At 39.2% G+C, this 21,410-nt stretch overlaps 1 protein-coding gene across 1 annotated transcript; it reads right to left on the bottom strand.

Annotated features, from left to right (window-relative positions):
* Positions 1 to 1,937: 1,937 nt before the first annotated feature.
* Positions 1,938 to 8,020, bottom strand: UCP1 (uncoupling protein 1). The gene is made up of 6 exons (XM_053455464.1): positions 7,747 to 8,020; positions 4,919 to 5,126; positions 4,270 to 4,467; positions 3,934 to 4,035; positions 2,984 to 3,164; positions 1,938 to 2,558 (listed from the first exon to the last, which is right to left on the bottom strand). The coding sequence occupies exons 1-6, from the start codon at positions 7,870 to 7,872 to the stop codon at positions 2,444 to 2,446; spliced, it is 930 nt and encodes a 309-aa protein (XP_053311439.1). The 5' UTR covers positions 7,873 to 8,020; the 3' UTR covers positions 1,938 to 2,443.
* Between the last annotated feature and the right edge of the window lie 13,390 nt (positions 8,021 to 21,410).

The following is a 21,410-nucleotide window of genomic DNA, read 5'->3' as shown; positions in this document are numbered from 1 at the left end:
TTACAATTAAATTGCATTGCCTGTCACCTCACCTTATATACACTAACATTCAAAAGTTTGGGGTCACTTACCTGTTTTCATGGAAAATAAGGACATTTCTAGTTGTGGTAACATGATTGCAATTAGCCTTTTAAACTTCAATTTGGATTAGCGAACACAACGGAACGTAGGAGTGATGGTTCATATTTTCTTATGAAAATATTCCATTAAAAGTCATCCATCTCCAGCTACAATAGTCATTTACAAGATTAACAACATCTGCACTGTATTTCTGATCCATTTGATCTTTATTTTAATGCTTTTCCTTGAACAACAAGGACATCCCCCCCAACCTTTTGAACGGTAGTGTATGTGTTTTTATATACATATTCCAAAATATGTCTTTCACAGTCAAATCACACCTGGTCCGTGCGTTTCATGTATAATTATCAATTTGTGTTTGGCTGTAGCACAGGTACTAATTATTTATTGCAGGCATGCAGACAACAATGCAAGCTAATAGAGCCATCCTGGTAGTTGCTCAGGAATAAGAGAGATAACAACTAAGCACCGCTCCCAACATTTCAAGGACAATGGCTCAGTGGGTAATGGCACCAAAGCGAATTTAGTTTTACACGACCTCATCAGGTCCCTCTCGAGTTCTTGTGAGTGATGTGGACGTAAAACTAACATTAGGTGGAGCCTGTGGGACACCTTTGTCTTGTCCTCGGGGAAACCTCCAGTAAAAGTATGGGAGATTTTCTGCCCTCGCTATCTTTTGGTGCTGCTGAAAGCAGAGATCATCCTAAAGCACTTACAATAGTAGTCATAAATGTAAAAACAATTTATTGTGAAATATTAAAATATTTTTTTGCATGTTTTGCTTTCTTATGGCACAAAATCTATTGCTGGCAATGGATTTAGATGTTTAACATCTTGATGTATAAAACATTTGTTTTCACGCTTGGTACCTCAACCTCTTATGTCACCTTTCCTAGGACTGTTAAGTCATGTGACTGTTAAATCTATAACTGTAAAATGTAGTTTGGCATGTTACCGGGGACAAACGCCATTTATTCTATATTTTATTTCATTGAAATATTGTACAATCGCAATATCTTTTCCATTGTATAGAAAAACAAATTTCCATAGATGGTCACATCTCTGCAATTAAAAGCTCATTGAGTATTTAATGCTTATTAAATAGAGAAAAAACACGACCCTAGATATATCCACTTCCAGAAAACTTCTATATTTAGCAAGACTCCTTTCCTGCCTGGTGTGCTCAGTAGTGCCATTGATATGTATTAACGTTTTACGTGTTTAGTTTGAATTCTTTTTGTGGTTTAATATACTAAAACTATGCAGCTTAAATAATTTGTACGTTTTATTAAGCATTCCTCATCTACTTTTGCTCATGAACTGTCCAAGCTGTCTTGTGCGTACCAGAAATATAACTTCCTGCCCATTGTTCTCTGTACATACATTGTTTGTCTTGGTTAAATTGCATTATCCGAATAAATACTGTATTCGTTAGATTTAGCTCGCTGTGTCTTATTACAGGTGGTAGATGTACATGCCCCCATGATGCCGTATGATTTCTACTCCTAACAGAGAATGCACTTGCTATTACATGACATGGTTAGTACTTGATTATAATAATAATCCTGGCTCTTAATTATATACTTGAAATATTGAGCTTAACCAGAATTAAAAAAAAAAAAAAGTTCAGAAAAAAGTCCAACATAAATTAAGTCCACAAGTCAATATGACTGTATTGGTTCTAAAATCTCCAGATGCCAATGATTAGCCTTATAGCCAGGAGCCCAAAAAGAAGAGAGAGAGAGAACGAAACCGCATGTTCTACCTCCATAGTTTCCAGCCTTCTTGGAGCAATGAGCTATCTGGAGCAGCAAGGGGATGGCTTAAGGTGATATTATGTAACATACATAGACACATTGGGTTTTGTTTGTTTTATTAAAAAAATAAAATCTATTAAACATTTAACATTAAATAGTAAAGTAAGTTAATATATAAGACATTGATTAGTTAAACACAATAAACTGACAATATGAAGTTTAAGTGCAAAAATATGTTAAAAGGGAAGTTTCCCTTTCTTTGGGGTATCATAAAGGAACGGTTAAACCACCTTGAGAAAATACCCCAGCAGTGGTTATGAAAACTATGCCTGAGTTTATCAATTTTATTCAAGCTCCGTAGTATGTTTCTCAGCTTGTCTCCTTCCAGTGCAGTACTGTGAGCAAGGCACGATGACATCATATTGGCACAATGACATCATATTGACAATATGACGGTTCTGGACATGCCATGACGGCGGCCTCAAGATCATGACCATCGTTTTATAGACGGTATCTAAATCTAGGAGTAGTTGCATAGGAACGCTCCAGGGGATGTAAGAAAAGTCTTGGGATTTCCATTCACTCTGTAAATGTTCATCTTAGAATCACACGGCGTACTCTATTCTTTGTCTTGACATCATCATGGCTCGCTTTAGTTGTTCATAAGACACAAACATTACTACATTCCAGGAACCCAGCCGAAGGAAAGAAGGAACAAACCTGTAACAATAAAAAAAAAAACTTCAATTTTCAGTTGACTTTTTCCTAAACATGCATTTCGAGTAAACAGTTCAGTGTGCTAATCTATGCATGGCAGTCCAGATTCTGGGGCATTGTCCTGTGCAGCCAGTGGGATTCATGGCCTAGTTGAGCAGGTCCTCTGATCTCCCCTGACCGGCCCAAAGGGGGGGTAAAGTTAATGTTACAGTGTTATGAGGCGGTTCTTTGGGTAAGGTGGGTGATTCTGCCCTTACCATGCCTGCTCTCAGGTCTGGCTATGCACATCCAACCCCCAACATAGATGCCCTGATTTGGAGTATGGCATTTTGTGATGGTATTGGTTGCTGTGGTTGGCACCTAAGTCTGTGTGTGGATGTGTATATAAACACATACATATAAACCAGGTCCTCAAATAAACCTCTTACCCTTTGTAAAAGGCTGTCGGTCCTTCTTTAATAAGCATGGTCCATGCACAATTAACAGCAGACTTGTACTGCCCAGGTGGGGAATTCATGTATCTGGTCTTCACAACATCCACCGGAGAAGCTATAACTGTGGTACAGAAACCAGCCCCGAAAGCAGACATAAAATGGCACGGGAGATTATCTACAAAGCACAAAGACGAACAAATATTAGAAAAGAAAGACTGATTTTTATTATGAATTATATTATTGTATATATATTATGACTTTTTTATGGAAACCTTTTCAGTGTTATATATAACACTGCAGCAGAATATAATACAAAAGAGGTAGTTGAAATATAAAAATATTTGAGAATACACGCTTTCTTACTGATTATCAAGTTGGACAGGGCTGGGTCTATTATTGGACTGTTACCATTCTCTTTTTTTTTTTTACTTTTTGTTTGAACAAAGTAATACACATACTCTCCCTAGAGGGAACTCCGCTAGCATAATAGCAGACTTTTATGGGACTTTTTTTTTTTTAACTCCCCTGTGGGTTGATTACTCTATGTGTGATGTCTAGTTTCATACAAATGAATTCAGAGTTTTGTACGTCGGCTATTGATTTAGGACACTTTGGTCTCCTGCTCTTATTAAAGAAAGGTAAATAGTGATATCATCTGTGGGAACAGGCTATTTTCTTCTTGTGCGTGTGTTTTGTCTATTAATAGATCTCTTATGGTAGGTGTAACATTATGTTTAGTGAATGCCACATTCTCATCCCTTCTCCTTTCGACGGCACTCATTGGCACCCCCCAAGCAGCTCTGTAAGCCATCATTATGCTCTTTCGGCACCATCTATGACCCTGTAATCCAGCCTGGTTTTGCAATTACAAACATAGCCCCAGAGCCCTCCAAGAAAGACCTGGACAGATATATATGAATTGATTCAGTGATTTTGGTTGTTACCTGTTAATAGTTTGTGATGTAGAATGGTCTCTTTTATCAGGTCATAGGTCACCAGTTCAGTGCAATTTACTATGGCGTTCCTTGTCACATTTGGAAATGTTCCTGTATGAAAAATGCAATTGTGTTAAAACAAAAGTGTCAAGATTATGAACCTTAAATTGGTTCACTCACACAATCGGCATCTAATGAGGTCATAATTCAAATATTTATTGATAGGCTATATACCAATATATGGATTTAAAGACATCAGCGCACAACCATTACATGTAAACATTGTTATTTCTTTAATATTGCTTTAGTTTTGTGCTTGGATTTTAGTGTTTATGTTGTACATACCTTTCCACAGTCCCCTCATGCCTTCTTCCTTGGCAATAGTTTTGTATGCATCCAAAGTGCCGTTGTATCTCTTTTTAACCCCACGTAGACTGATCTGAGCTTGAAATCTGACTTTTACTACATCTGTTGGCTGGGCAATGGTCACAGCCATCGCTCCCGTAGTGCACCCAGCCAATATCCGGGTGCCAATTCCAGCTTCTGTACCGAAAAAAGATGAATTATCTGTATGATGTGCAATGTAAACAACATACGACTAAAGAACTAAAATACCTAAGACCTGTGTGACGGCGATGGAATAATAATGAATGTACTGTAAATGTTATATATAAAGATGTCACAGGTACAAAAACAATGCATGTTATGCCAATTTATATATAGATTGGCATTAACAGTTTGTCACACAAATATGTAAGTCTGTGGTGTATCCCATGCATAAATATTTGTCACATGTGATAGCTCTATCCCCAAGTGAATGTCATCAATAACTGCCGCATCAAAAGTGATGATATTACATCATCAGGGATGTATGGATAAAAGTTGCCAATTTTGTTTAAACACATCACTATGGGATGAACATATAGTGCCTATAACGTGTTTATACATAGGGACCCCTGCATCATCCATGTTCGGTAAAGCTATAGGCACTTACTGTCTCTTCCATTTGTGTAGAAGTGTTTGACTTGGTCATATAGACCAATCCGAATAGAGGCAAAGCTCATCTGTCTCTGGAGTCCAGCCACTAATCCATTATACAGACTCTTGGGTCCTTCTGTCTTGATAATGGTGCTTATGGTTCCAAAGACTCCTTTGTACCGAATTCCATTAACTGCCCCGGCCACAGCAGATTCACCCTGAATCTAAAAAGATTATGAAGTTCATTATTGTTAATCTGCAGCTTCTATTATGAACGTCTTCCAAGTGTTACAAAATAAGCTATTTTCAAAGTATCTCTTCCAGTGGCGACTCTAGAAACAATATATAGGGGGGGCACACAAGATACCACAGTCAAACTGGGGGGGCATTAATAATTTCCACCATTAAATGATACCACTGAAAAAACACACACACACACACATATATATATATATATATATATATATATATATAGCCAAAAGTAATGTGCTATGGAATGATACTTTTGTTATTGGACAATACAATACTTGATCATTCAACATTGGAAGCCTGAAGCCACAATTTAGTACGACTAATCCTTGAAATCCTTTAAACAACACAATACCTTAACTTTTGCACTAAATGATTTCAGGGCCTAATATTAGATCCTGCTGCTGATATATATATAAATATATACATAAATATTAGACCCTGCTGCCCATATATATTAATATTAGCCCCAGTTGCCGATATATATTAATATTAGTCCCTGCTGACGATATATATATATATATATATATATATATAAATATTAGACCCTGCTGCCGATAGCAGGTATAGATCAACACATTAACACACAAACCCAGCTTTGCATGTATAGATCAATTTAAATTCACTTGTGATCTCAGCACTGAAGGTATATATCAAATAAACAGAATCAGACATATAAATCCTGTATTTGCAGGTATACAATAATAATATATGAAACGTAGCATCGCAGGTATAGATCAAATAAATACATGGAAACAGCATTGCAGGTATTAATCAACTGAACAAGACATACAAACCCTGTATTTGCAGGTATACATAAATAATGTATGGAAACATAGCATAGCAGATATGGATCTACAGAATAACACAGAAACCCAGCTTTGCAGGTACAGATCAATTGGAATTCACATAAAAACACAGCATTAAAGGTATATTTAAAACCCCCTAAATTACAGGCATAGATCACAGGTTGCACACCCCAAAGCAAGCCCTGGCATCCATGCTGTCCACATAGAACCTGGCCAGCACCCAGATAACACACATACGATTTGCCATCTTTGTCCCATATACACCCGGCCTGTGCCATCTCGGTCCCCAAGGCTCTAATATCCTGCTAGTGCCATCTTTGCCCTTCCACAATTATACATCTATGATACACACAAACACATTAACTCATGCTCTCCCTCATTCAGACAATTCATCCACACATTAACTCATGCTCTCCCTCATTCAGACAATTCATCCATTTTAAGAAACTACGCCCCTTGGAGCTTCAAATGAGGGGCTACACGTATTTCTAGGACAAAAGTTGAGTGCACAAATAAAGATGGAATATGTCTCTTTGGCTAGAAAATATGTTTTTTCTATCCATAGCGACATGTTCATTTGTGTCTAGCGCACTCCATGTTTGTACTAGAAACACATACAGCCCCTCATTTGATGCGCCAAAGTGTGTAGTTCTTGCAAATGTGTACTTTTTGTGCCATAATTTAACTTCCTACATGAGCAGTAATGCCACGTCAAGGCTTCAACCCTAATTACTGATCATTCACACGCCTTTCATATCTCCATTCACTCGCAGAAGCACACACCATACTTTCCATACATTCACTCACATAAGCACAAACACCATTCTTTCCCCTTACAATCCCAAAGAAATGATGGTAAAGGGAGAAAAAAAATCACTTTTACAGCAAAAATAAGTTTTGCAGTAAAAATGCAAGGCGCTCCAGGGATAAGATGGTTACTCACGTACCACACAGGCTAAATGGCTGATTTTAATAATATTTGCAGTTCATCAGGATTTCAAAAATTGCCTCCCTCTACCGTTGGCTAAATTTAACCCCATGATCAAAGGGATCATGGGATTAAAAATTAGTATCGGCCATTTTTAAAAAGGGAATGTGACTTTTTATAGCTATATGATCGCTGTGGTAACATTGCCTATCACAGTGATCATTTAGCTAGAATACTTAAACTTTTTAATTTTTTTTAAAGTTTAACTACTTTATGTTTAAATCTTTTGTTTACATTTTTTTAACGTAATTTTTTAAAATTATTTTACAAGCTATATATCGTTGGAAAGGTGAGATAATTACCTTTCCAACGGTATATGTTGGGGGTATGTAGCTGCTTAGATGCCTGAGATACAGGCATCTAAGCAGCATGCCCCCATACCTCTTTAACTGACAATTGTCAGTTATTAATAAAGTTGCGCGGTGACGTCATCGCGTCATTACGCGCGACGTCACCGGCCGGATCGGGTGGCCCCGGTGATGCCCTTCAGTGTGAGGGGCAGATCGCCGGGGCAGGTGGTGATGGAGGTCCACAGACCTCCATCAAGGTAAGATAGTGCTAGCGACGGCATGGTGCCGTCGTTAGCACCCGACTGTGACTGCTAGCGACGGCACCATGCCGTTGTTAGCAGTCAAGGGGACTGTCCTGGGTGGCTCCAATTTCGGCGGGGGGGCAACAGGGGGGGCAAGGAATATCCTAGGGGGGGCAATTGCCCCCCCTTGCCCCCCTGTAGCGACGCCACTGATCTCTTCTTCTGGCTTCGTTGCACCTCTGACTAGCATGTCAATGATTCCTTACCTGTAACCGGACTTTTGCTGTGTCCAGTGGGAAAGTGAACAGGTCGGCTATACATGCAGCTGTTCCGGCACCAATGAACTTAACAGCAGGAGTAGGGGGGATGTCTGAGGGTCTTAGTCCAACCATCTTTGCAGGATCAAGTGAATGTTCTATGGGGGGAAAAAGAATTGAGCACAATATAATACTATACAAGCTCCTAAAGCATGTCTCTTAAGGTATCTGTTCAGTACCACAAATTAGGCATACAAAAGAACACCAAGAGTTTCTCTAGTAGCTCTCCACAGCTATGACACACACACACACATACGCACGTGCACACACAAACACATTTATGCACACACACATTCACGCACGCACACACACATATACGCACACACACACATTTTGACATAAAGGATCTTAAGCATAAAGAACAGTTCAAGAGCAAAGTATAAATGTAGTAACCATAGTAACCAATGGAGTTTAGTCTCACATTAATGTAATGATTGTTGGACTCAGTACCAGAGTACCACCAAATATCTACTATTGGTTGTCTCTGACTCGTCCACCTTTCATAAAGCACAGTAGCAATTATGAGTTGTGCATTGGTATGTACTTACAATCTCCGCTGAAATAGATTGCCAAGACGTGCTTGTTCTTAAGGCGGTGATCCCCTTCCTCTGTACCTGTCACCCATCAAGCATGACTTATAAAGAGCCAGCAAGCTACAACGTCACAGGCAGATCAGATACAGGAGGGGGAATTACCTGGGAGAGGTGCAGATATCACACACAAGTCCTGCCCACATTCTCCAGCTCGCAGAAGACAGCAGGTCACAGCGTGCAGTGGGGTATAGTGCACAGATTGCTTCAGCAAACAGTTAAAACCTGTCGTCTAAGCACCAAGGTCCTCCACATTCAGCAAACCATTCCCTATATTATTCCCAGACAAAGGCCTTGATCCGCGGATAATGGGACTGCAGTCACCTCACAGTTGAGTCCGTATTCTGTATACTGGGTTCACTGATATTTTAAATCGTACCATCAATGCATTTATTCATATTGATGATTTTTATGTATTTGAAGAAGGAGTTGGCAGAACAGAGATACATCTCACCGCCTTCACTTAACATCATGATGGGCCAACTCCAGTGAGCTTCCCCAACTCCAGTGAGCTTCCCCAACCCCAGTGAGCTTCTGATCCAAGAATAGCTTGGATTTACCCGTATAAAGCATATTTAAATTAGTGAGATTTCCTGAGTCACCTCACAATAGAATTATGCATTATGCGGCATTGGCTTCTTTTTCTTCCTAGCCACCTGCATTATGATGCCTTACATAACACCGACATGGCAACGTACAAGAGCCCGGTGTGAAATCACCGCCAATTACCTGGAAATGCTGCAGAACATTGTTCACATGCAATATAGTTTTATTAGTGCACATTGGACCATTTTCTCGTTAATGATGATAAATTATATATATATATGTATATATGTATATATATATATATATATAAAAGGTTTTTTTCAAGAAGGATTTGTTTTTGAGAAAAAATGTATATTAACCCTTGACGTTCTGTCTGTTATTGAAACATTTGGAAAGAAAATAAAACATTGAGGTTTATTGACTATAGGCAGCACAGTATAGACAAGTGATAATAGGTGACAGGAAAAAATAATTATTGGTTATAGATGACATAATAGATAGATGTCTTGTTTTTTTAATACCTTGGTAATTGAGCTCTATGGGAGTTCAAATATGGAGGAACAAAACACCTTCACTCACAGGTACAGTTTACAGTAAGTATTTGAAATGATGATAGGATGCACATATAGGCTTTATATAGGGTTACATTTTCAGGACCTCTCCGGGTTATCCCATCCTGAAAGTGTGCAAATTTAGCTAAAGTAAGAATATGTTGTTTTCCTCCTTTTGTTTCCAAGATTGATTTTTTTGTCGTGCCCAGAAGTTCATCTGTGCCCAAGTTCCAGCAGGCATTTTGTTTTTATTTATAAATGGTTAAAACATTACATTTTACATACCTCTGGGCTTGAAAATGTATTTCCTTCTGCAGAATTCCTCCATATGCATTTGCCCTCTTTTTCCTCCCCAGCTACTTTCTGTATAGGATGTATTCAGCTGAGTGTGATATACTGACCGCCAGTTGGCCCCCAGATGGCTCTGGGAATGCTGCGGCTGCTGTTCAGACCCCCATGTAAATGTGCGTAAGCTATCCTTTTTACTTCAGTTGAGTTTAAATGACATTTAAAATGAATTTGTCTTCAGTGAGGCTGTCAGAGGCAATAAACCTCCTGGACATTTTATACCAAAATTTGTATACATTTTAACGCTTCAGATAAATTGTTACGATTCAGATAAATGGGTTTTCAATGCCAATACGACAATTCCCCCCATACGAGCATTGCGAGTACTGATTTTTCACGCTGCATAATAATTTACAAAGTTCAGTATGTTACTTTTAAATTAATGATATATTGTGATGCCTATATTTTTCCGAAAGGCATTGCTGCATTAACACCGTAATGTTACCGGGATATAAATTCACTCATTTCATGGGATATGATCTATGAATCATACCGAGGAACTTTCTAAATGAGCTGACTCTGGGATTCTTTAAATATTACCCCCTTAATAGCCCTTAAAACATTCTACATAGCAACTCATCAAGTGGGTTACCCAACTGGCTCTAACCATGGTCCTCATGGTAACCTTGACATTATTATTATTATTATTAAAATTTTTTATTTATATAGTGCCAACAATTTATGCAGCGCTTAATGCAATACATATATTCAAGGGGTATGACAAGACGAGAATTGACAGACTAAGACAAACCGATACATTAGGTGGAGAGAGCCCTGCTCGCAAGCTTTACAATCTTGAAAGTTGTCTTTTTTTAAAGATACACCTAATCGAGTCACCTGCATTTGATCACAGCAGGGTAGGACAGCAAGGGGTCAGCGCCAGACTGCCTGACCCCAGGGATCTGCCCCTTCACCCTGAGATTGGGGCAAAAACCCTGAGACTCAGGGTCAAGGTGTATAAATATATATATTTATATATATATATATATATATATATATATATATATATATATATTGGACTGGAATACATTGTTCTCTAAAATTAGTCTTAGTGCACAGCACCTCTTAAAATATAATCAATGCAACAAACCATAGAATAATATTAAAAATATACAAATTAAAATTGAAAAAAGAAAGATTTCTATCATTAATGCATTTATTGGAATGATCATACTGCTCTGCTGATCTTGCCCAGATTCTTCTCAGATTCAAATACAAAGTGCTTTCTGGCTGTAATTTAGTGACTCAGCTTCTGTGCCTAGAGGCTCGCCCTTCTCCGTCCAATCAGATAGGAGGCTTGTACTTTCTGTCCAATAAGAAGCGCAGTAGCCTTATGGGACGAGAACAGCTGTCTTTCTGAGAAAAGGACTCCAGAGGCGTGCGGCGTAAACACGGGGCAAAAAAACATTTTCCTAATGAGTAACCTGTCCGGTACATAGATCACCGCATTAGTTAAAGGGTGCAGTCATAGTTGGATGGAAAACAACTTTGTTTTTTACTTAAAAGAAAAATGCATCAATATATTTGAATGGGCTAAAAAAAGGTTTCACTTTGGTTACATAGGGGAGAATAAATAAATTAAATATTATAGGACAAATAGGATTGCTTTTAAAAACATGTTAAATGGTTGAAAACTACCCTTTCGATTAAGTAGTTTTGTTTCACATTAATCCACAAGTTTCTCAGATCTGGCACTCGACAATTCATAGAACGTCTGCCTTTTGGACATTATTTAATCCTTAGACACATTTCTCCTTTCTAAGGTGTGCATATTAGGGTTTCACGGTCTTTTCTAAATGAGGTTTCACTAAGGATCTATACAGAATCACTACATGCCAGGGCATGTACAACCTCTTTTTCTTTGTACCATAGCAGACCTTGGTCTGTTAAGTTCCATAGAGCTAAATTAGTACATTGTACTTCACAATATAATTCACCTTTGCTAATAAAGCATGAGGACCTGCTTCACCAGACAACTCTTGCTAAATTAGTGGGTCCATCAGACCATCAGTCCATCAGCCTAAACTAATGAAATTGTCTTTCAGACAAGAGAGCTGTAGTCACTCCTAGAGATCACCCAGATGTGTCCTCCTGTTGTCCCTGAAATCACTTCCAGCACCAATCAGCATGCGCACCTTGGAACCCTGCTATGTTCAATTGAGTACAGCAAGAATGAACATTTTATTGAACAGAATATAGCATATTTATCCACAGAAACATCAAGACAACAACAGAACAAAAGGGCTCAATCACATCAGTACATAATTGAATTACATCACACAAGATTAACAACACTTAACTACAACAATTTAAAAGCTAACTTAAGGTGCAGGGAAACAATGACTATGGAAGGGGCCTCCCATGGTGTGAGCAGATAGTCTTTGTACATTTCAACCTGCATATTTACAAGTGACCTCCCACACTCCCCCCACATGAACCATGACCCAAATGCCCAGGCTGAATGTGGACAGGTGCCCACGAGACTGCAAATCTCAGGGGGCTGTGTCTGGCCCAGCAGTGTAGTTCTAACACAAGACCTAATTCCCTAAACTTTGTATAAAGTTGTTTAGGAAATACAGGCCCTTATCCAGGTATTTCTGTTGTAGATAACTTTCATGCCCTGCCGTGCTCCAACGTATTACATATCTCTATAATAAGACAGACTTGGGTAACTAAGTGAGAAGCGCAGTATGTCATCGCTTAAATAGAAGAGCTCAGTCATGCCTTGTTAAAGCTAAATTAATGGTAAAACTCCCATTTACCGTCAAAGTTAAATACACTGTTGAATGTAATTGATTGATAACCAGCGTCAAGCCCTAGAGGCAATTTTACTGGCATTTCGCCCTTATGTCCATGAGCCAATCTTTCTGGTATTATACCGTTATTAGGTATTGGTTAATATTTGGTTGTCAGTACATATCGTGCGTTGTTGCAAATGTCAATCTAAATGATACAGAACTTGTGCCCCGGCGACACTGTTGTTTGCAGTAGCATAGATACCAGATAGTGATTTTCCTTTTATTTTGAAACTAAGGTAATTTCCAATACTTTTAAGTTTTGCAATGAGTGCAGATGTTTGCTTTGGCTTTCATTGTGATATTTTTTTTTGCTGTTATTGTCTATAGTCTACCCTTATTAAGTTGATTTTAGACGTCACTGAATCGCAATTCGCCTCCGTTAAATTAGTTAAGATTTACATGGGTCATTGAATGTGGTCCAATACCTTTTTTAACACCGACGTTACTGGGATATCCCACTGACGTCGGGGGCGTTCCTGCTGACGGCACCGGGAAACACCTCCATTTAAAGGATAAATGGGCGAGGAGCGGGCCGTGTCAAGACCCCACTCCCGCGACTCGAAGGATTCAGGTCTTGACCCGGAGAACTGGAGGAGCAGCGCTCACCCAGCAATCTCCGGGTCAAACCCGTAAAGTTCCCAGGTATGCCAGTCAGTCCTTAAATATTATTTTAAATTGGATTTAATAAAAGTTAAGTATTAATATTTACAAACAAATTAGGCTGTCCCAGTCATTCTATTTTTCTTGTTATCACCTACTGGAAGCATTATGCTAAATAAATGAGTAATTTACCCATAACTAATAAGCAGAGCAAACAAACAAACACATATTTATGTAACCAAAATTAGTATGTGCAATATGTAAAAAAAAATATATTAAAGCTCATTAAAGTATTCTTAAATACAGACAGCCAAGCTTTGTTTTTCCACGTGTGTCTGTTATTGTATTTCTATTTAAACATGAATATATAGATTCTACTTTTTGATAATATAAGCAAGTGCATACGCTCAAACGAAAACACAAGTACAATTTATAGTCTGCATAGGGTGTGTAATGAACCAATAAATGGCAATAAAGCATATTTAGTTTTAATCAGGCATGGATTATATGACGCATTCGTCAGATCTGTGTTTGTATTCTATGGAATAATAACAGGAGGGGTCCAGGGGCAACAGAGTAATAAAGCGTCCAATCTGTTAATGTATACATGCATGTATACACTGTCCTAATGAAATGATGTATGTTCATAGTCCGGCTGCTGGGTAGCAACTGCATCCTATTGCCGGTTTAATCCTATGTGCGTAGATGATGCTTGCCACGGGTAGACGCTGGCCAGCCGACTGCTCTATATCTGCCCTGCGTAAGCAAAACGTCCCACTAGTAGAATACTTAAGAAAGTGCATAAGGTCCACACTTATCCTCTAGATTGTAAGATCATTTGGGCAGGGCCCTCCTCACCTGTTGTTTCTGTATGTCATCTTGTTATATTATATACTAATTGTTATGTCCTGTCTACCCTTTGTACAGCGCAGTGGAATCTGATGACACTATATTAAAAAAAAAATAATAATTTATGGGACACCTACAAAAAAACAACAAAACATACAAGTGTGATAGAAATAAGAGCTTTTAAGACTTCTTGCTTAAGTCACCCAAAAAGCAGAGCTGCCCCTGCCTCCTCCATAAGCCACAACCTGGCCTTGCATACCATAATGACTTATCAACCTGTCAACCAGAGCTGTGTCTATAATGTAAATGCATTCATGGCAAAGTGATTTCTGTTTGTGACTACAATAAAACAAAGGTTATATACCGTATTTGCTCGATTATAAGACGAGGTTTTTTTCAGAGCAAATGCTCTGAAAAATACCCCTCGTCTTACAATCGGGGTCGTCTTCTAATCAGACCTCAAATAGAGGTCTGATTAGGAGACTAAGATCCAGATCCCCCGCACCGCTGCAGGGGACCTGGATCCTCCTGTCGTCGTCCCCCCCCACACACACACACTTACCGGTGCTTCCGGAGGTGAAGTTGGCAGCGGGGGTTTGTATGCGTCCGTCGCAAATACCTTCCCCGACTGTCAGAGATCAGAGTTCCAGAGTTCCTGATGTCTGACAGCCGGGGAAGGTATTTGCGACGGACGCATACAAACCCCCGCTGCCAACTCCACCTCCTTCCGGCTGCCGCGGAATGAGACGTCAACCCGCTGCCCCGGCAATACAGCAGGAAATTGGAAGCACCGGTAAGTAAGAGTGTGTGTGTGTGTGTGTGTGTGTGTGTGTGTGTGTAGGGCATTTCTGGAATGCCTTACACCCCTATATGCCACTCTGGCACTTAGGGGGTTAAAAGGCATATTATGGGGCAGAGTGGCATATAGGGAGGTATAAGGCATTTCAGGAGGCAGAGTGGCGTTAAGGGGGCATTTAATAGTGCACTCTGCCTCCTGAAATGCCTTATACCTCCCTATATGCCACTCTGCCCCATAACATGCCTTTTAACCCCCTAAATGCCAGAGTGGCATATAGGGGTATAAGGCATTTCTGGAGGCAGAGTGCTCTATATAATGCCTTTTAACTCCCTTAATGCCACTCTGCCTCCTGGAATGCCTTATACCTCCCTATATGCCACTCTGCCCCATAATATGCATTTTAACCCCCTAAATGCCAGAATGGGATATAGGGGTATAAGGCATTTCTGGAGGCAGAGTGGCACATAGGGGGTCAAAAGGCATACCATGGGGCACAGTGGCATATAGAGGGTTAAAAGGCATATCATGGGCCACAGTGCCATATTGGTGTGGCAAGCCTGGGGGCAGATGTGCGTAACTGGGGGACAGGTTGGAAAATACGAGAAATAAAAACAAAAAAAAAATATTTTTCTCAATCATAGCTTTTATTAAAAAAAATAGTTTACATGAATTAACATTTACTGGTAAAACTTTTTTCCTTTAGGGTCGTCTTATATTCAGGCTTTTTCTTTTTTTCCTAAGTTAATATTCAGATTTTGGGGGGTCGTCTTATAATCAGGGTCGTCTTATAATCGAGCAAATACGGTAATAACAGAGCCATAAAAGTATTTATTTTCAAAGAGAAGGAAAGATGGCCAAAGTTCAAAAAAATAGCCTTCCCTAAGGTATCAGCATTATTTCCGGTCATTATTGCTAAAAAAAATAAGTCATAAATGATATATATGCCTGGGTAAAGAATTGTGTTTACGTCTCTTTTTAAAACATTACCCTTAAAATGAAAAAAAAGTATAGAGGATCTGGTTTGAAAACTCAAAGGTTAATAATAATCCTAATACAAATTAACAAAAAGAAAAAAGAGCCCTCTAGCAGTTCCACAACAACTGCAAAATCAATATCAAATAATAAAAGATAAGTTGCACAAAAAATTATGCAAAATATATCTTATTATTCCACAAATATACATACCAAAACCAAAATAGTAAAATAAGTCAACAATTGCATTCAGGTCTCAATAAACCAATTTGTTTTATACAAAACGAGATACGCAACCAAAATAGGAAGACTTTTAGGTGAAACTTTGCGGGTTTGCCCTGTTTTCTATATGCTTTTTTTTAATTGGGTATCTTGTTTTGTATTTGCATTAACCTGACTGAGGTCTGTTATTTGCCTGTATTGTTTTTGGTATATGTATATTCATGAAATAATAAATATTTTTGTACCTTTTTGTATGGTTGTGCATCTCATCTTTTATTATTTGAAAATGTAAAGGGTCAGCATGGTCCCTGGCAGAAAGCAATTCAGTACTAAGTTAGGTCAAGGGATAACTTTACAATGCAACGCTACGAAACAGGGCAAGAGCCTAGTGGTAATGCAGGGCTGGTTCCAATGTGTTTATGGTCAAAGTCCTGTTGAGAAACGCACCATCTGACGCATGCACTTCCTGACATGGAACATCCTGACCACCGATGGCGTTCCTGACCACTCATTTCATTAAACTATTGTTATAATCAAAACAAATCAGAGGTTCTCCATCGTTTATCAACCCATCCGTATCATCCACCAACAGTAATTTGAGAGTGGGCCTAGGACTATTATTAGTTATGACTGGGTTCACTAGAGGTTTATTTAACACTAAATAAATGCTGGCATAGCAAGTGGTTCCTCAGGGAAATGTAGGCACGGTAACACAAGCAGGCCTCCACTCGTATGTCAGGAAACGTCTCCAGATCCTGTGGGATTCACAGTATAACGTCTTGGGATTCTTGTTGCAGTTAGAAACGTAGACGCATAGAAATTGGCAGCAAATAAAGAATCATTCAGCCATTCTAGGCTGGGCGTTTTTCATAAAGACTCAAACCTTATTTAGTCTTTCATGTGTCTTTGAGTCGGGACAGTTAAATCCTTTGCCATGCATGTTTAAATTCCCTCAATGTATTAGCCTCTACCACTTCTGCTGGGAGGAGGTCCAGAAGTGTTCAGCGTTTTCTTCCTTTTTTTGCTTCCTTTATCCCTGCCACCCATCAACTGGTTTGCAGCTCTGACCGGTCTGCTGCACAGCCTACATATTCAGAGTACATGTTCTCCCCTAACATTGTAATTCAGGCAGGGTATTACGTATAATGGATTTCTCTGATTTATTAGATGGTTGTATATAATATGGAGTGACAAAAGGGCTTACTGAATAAAGGGATGGAAGGGAGAAGAGTGTGACACTGGCAATCAGCTGTGTATTGGAAGAATGAACAGTGAGAGATGGAAACAAATAAATAAGAGAAAGAAACCCATGGGTTAATCTACGGAGAAAAGTATAAAGAAGAGTGGAGGTGGTGGAGGTAAAGGAATAAACAACTGGGAAATAGAGTAAACGAGATTACCCATATTTGATGTCTTTGGAAATAAGCCATAAATGTCAATAAGCAGATCGATAAGCTAAGGTGTTCTGTCCACTGGCAAAAAAACACAGCCTGATGGCGTCACAATCATTCCATGAGCTATAACAGCTGGTACTTGCAATAACTGCTAAGAAACTCAAGCAAATCTAATTTATCTGCAATAATTACCAAGTCTATACAGTACAGTAGATAAGCGTTGAGAAATCCCAATGTCGCTAACTGTATTGCCATTGTGTCATCTCAGCTTTGACCTGATCCTTAGATAATCTGCGTTGAAATGAACCTTTCCCTTTTTCCTTATGCTGACTGTTCTCTGCGTCCAGATGTGCTGTTCCGACCATGCACTTTTACCCCTGTTATCTTTATGATGACTTGTACTTTATGGTGATACTCTGTCCGTGACACACCTCTGGTGATAAGTTGCAGCCGGTTTTGATCACTGTGGGTGTGTGAGGGGCAGGTATAGAGCATGGTCCTATCTGAACTCTCCTAACGTGCTTACCTCTGGTTTTTTTTTTTTTTCTTTACTTTTCTTATGCAGAAATGAATTCGTTTGCAACTTTTTGTGAAGATCTCAAAGATGATGGACATGTTATTTAACATGACTTAGCATCTAAACCTTCTATTTATTTATTTATAATAGATTACTATCATAAAACTATGCCTCAGAAGGTGTTAGAAGGTGGAAAAATGGGCAAAAGACTTTGGCAAGGGCCAAATTGTGATGGCTAGACGATTGGGCATCGCAGCTTGTTGCTGTATGGAGTTGCATAGCCTCAGACCAGTCAGGGTGTGCATGCTGACGCCTATCCTACAGTGGGCACATGAGCATAAGAACTGGACTATGGAGGAATGGAAGAAGGTGGTCTGGTCCGATGAATCACATTTTCTTTTACATCCTGTGGATGTCACTTACCTGGAGCAACTTGCAGGACTTACAGGATCTCCTGCTAACGTCTTGGTACAAGATACCACTGCACACCTTCTGAGGTCTAGAGGTTCATGCCTTGATGAGTCAGGACTGTTTTGGTGCCAAAAGCGGGAACTACACAATATTAGGCAGGTGGTCATAATGTTATGGCTGGTTGGTGTATAAAAAACATCCCATGGGTGACATATTTAAAATTGCATTACAAATCTCTTTAGTTGAGGGGAGGGAGCTGGCCTGGATGCTGCATGGGCTGAGCTTGAACCAGACAAAGACTCCAGGCCTGGTTTATCAAGGTGCTTGCAAGATGAGTGAAACCCAGCAGGTGAATACTGAAGTTCTTGTATGTGCATTAGTGTAGCTAAGTGCCCGACTGCCAGTGGCAATTACCCCTCCCAGGTCAGCCTGCCCTTACACTTAACTCTGGCTTGCACACCCACACAGCTCCTCTTATAAGCTGGCTGAAGCTCACCCAGCTATACCATTCAGCCTTTTAGACAATTTTACTATAAAGGTATAGATACGAAAAGAAGAGCTATTGTATTCAATATAATGCATCTACCCAGATGCTTTCTTACATGGGTGGTCTATGGATTTCAGTGGGGATCCAGGTGAAAAGAAGCTTCCCAGCATTCTAGCCGAGAACGTATTCACTAGCCTCGGCTCCTACTGCCAAACACAGTATCTTGCTAATTCATCTAATCAGTAGCAATTCCATAGCGGAATATAGAAAACAGGGGCAAAGTCTAACCAATCTGGCTTCAACTAGCTCTCAGACTGGATAGAGCAAAACATTATTACCCACTTGTCTGCTATACTGTCATTATTATAATAAGGTCAAGAGCTTATTCGCTTGACATTACATTTTATTTATTCGGTTAGTTTTCTGGCTTCTCTTGGAGACATCCTAAATATTTCTGCAATGCTCTTGAATTTATCAGAAAGGAGCTTGTCCTTTAGAAGTTAAATCTGCTTTCGTTGGATGGTTGCAGAGAGTGATCTGGTCACCAACAGCCAATCGCCGCTCATGAAATGGAATTGAGCTCTATTACTATAGGGGATCCTTACAGGATCTGGAAGCATGTAATGAAAACGTTGCTTAGTAATGCAGAAGATGGTAAAAGACATTACAGATATTCCATACTTCACAATATTATATTAATCCAATACATATGTTTTCTTCAGTGCCATGGAGATTAAAGCTGCCTACCCTCTCCAAAGCGGCAGCATAGGGGCAGTGGGAGACAACTTCAACTGGAAAGAAGGGGTATCAAGACACATTCTGAGTCTTTAATATGTTTCATGAATCACTTTATACAAAAATGTTACATTGAAGAAAATGCTCACCATTTCTGTAACAAAAGCTACTGATTTGTAACTTCTGTACGCTGGCATATCAGTAGCGAAATGTGGAGACAAACATCCCTGTTGGTTTTTAAACTCTGGCTATATAGCTTGCATCAGTTATACGTATAGAAGGCTGATGAACTCTGAAGGTGAGTACAAAGATTGTTGTCGCTCAATCCCACTGATGTATAGAATTTAAAGCCCATGTCGGGGGTGGGGGGCAACTGTTTGCCTTCTTTTGCGTCATTTTTGTTAAAGTAAATGTGCATGATGTTGCATCAGCTATTTGCATTGCAAAGTGTGTTGTTGGTTCATTAGGTGTACTATATAAATTATAAACATATCAAGGGTTAGGACAAATGTGAGTTATTCATTATGGGCAATGTGCATGGATTTTAAGGACAACTTTTAACATTTTGGTAAGAAAGGCCATAAATGTCTAGCACTATAAATATTGCGTTCCTTGGTTTAAGCAGAATATTTTTTTTTTACTTGTCTTAAAGATGAGGTCCCAAAAAAAACCTTGAGCTGCCTCTGTTTCCATTGGATTACTAAAGTTGCTACCGAGTTTAAAGGTCAGATGTATTCTTTGTAAGCTGAAGTCTCCCAAAGAAGCCTTTCCAGTTCTCTAAAAAACAGGTTGGTTAACCGTCTGGACCCCTTTTACCGAAAACATGCACACCTTTATGGCGCAGACAGTGAGATACACTTTTTCATCTGTAACACAGTTTGTTGAATCAGCAGAATGTGTTGTGGGGTGCGGCCACCCACCCTTTTTAACCTCCCAGGGCCAATCGAATATTCACCACGAAACGCAAAATGAGTGCTTTGATTTTTCACCTTCTGGAGCAGATTTGTGGTGATTAGAAGGTCATTCCAACTCTAGGTGAGGTCTGACCAGAGATCTGTAAAGTGGCAGAACCACCTCCCCCTTGCTGCTACTAATGCGTCTCGCATACAACCCAGGAGCCTGCTTGCTTTTGTAGATGCTTTATTGCTGTGTCTGATTACCTTTAAATCATCATAAATAATTACTCCTAGGTCCCTGTCTTCCATTGCCACTGACAGAACAGTTTACCCAATGCTATATTTTTAATTCCCAAGTGCATTATTTTACATTTATCAACATTAAACTGCACCTGACACTCTGATTTACTAATTTAGTCAATTGTGTTGTTCCATTAGGAATGTCTACCCTGTTGCAGACCTGCATATCATCTGCAAAAGGACATAGCTTACCATTAAGACCTTCTGTAATACCAAGAATACAATTTTTAAAAAGTACGGATCCCAATACTGACCCCTGAGGTACCACACTAGTCAAGTCCTTCCTCAGAATATAGACCATTAACTACAACATTCTGTCGCTCAACCATTGCCTTCCCTTGTTGGCTCCTCTACCAACTGCTTTAGACACAGTCCTGTAAAGAATTCAGGATGTCTAATCTATATTAGGGAGATTAAAGTCCCCCATAATGATAACCTTTTTTTTAAATTGACATTTTAGTAATTTCTCTGTGTGTCCAGGGGTCTATATATTACACCAATGCGAACAACCACTTTGTTACCAAGTTCTAAAGTTACCAAATGGTGTCTAGGTTCTTCCCTATTATTTTGTACAAGATTAACCTTTAACAATTATTTA

Source organism: Spea bombifrons, chromosome 1 (genome assembly GCF_027358695.1).
Source record: "Spea bombifrons isolate aSpeBom1 chromosome 1, aSpeBom1.2.pri, whole genome shotgun sequence".
NCBI lineage: Eukaryota > Metazoa > Chordata > Amphibia > Anura > Pelobatidae > Spea > Spea bombifrons.
This window is presented reverse-complemented; position numbering and strand designations above follow the sequence as displayed.

Coding starts and splice junctions, on each gene's coding strand:
- UCP1 (XM_053455464.1), bottom strand. CDS start 7,872: ATGGTTGGACTAAGACCCTCAGACATCCCCCCTACTCCTGCTGTTAAG. Junction 5,127..7,746: donor CAGCAAAAGTCCGGTTACAG/GTAAGGAATCAT, acceptor TAATCTTTTTAG/ATTCAGGGTGAATCTGCTGT. Junction 4,036..4,269: donor CATGAGGGGACTGTGGAAAG/GTATGTACAACA, acceptor TTTTTCATACAG/GAACATTTCCAAATGTGACA.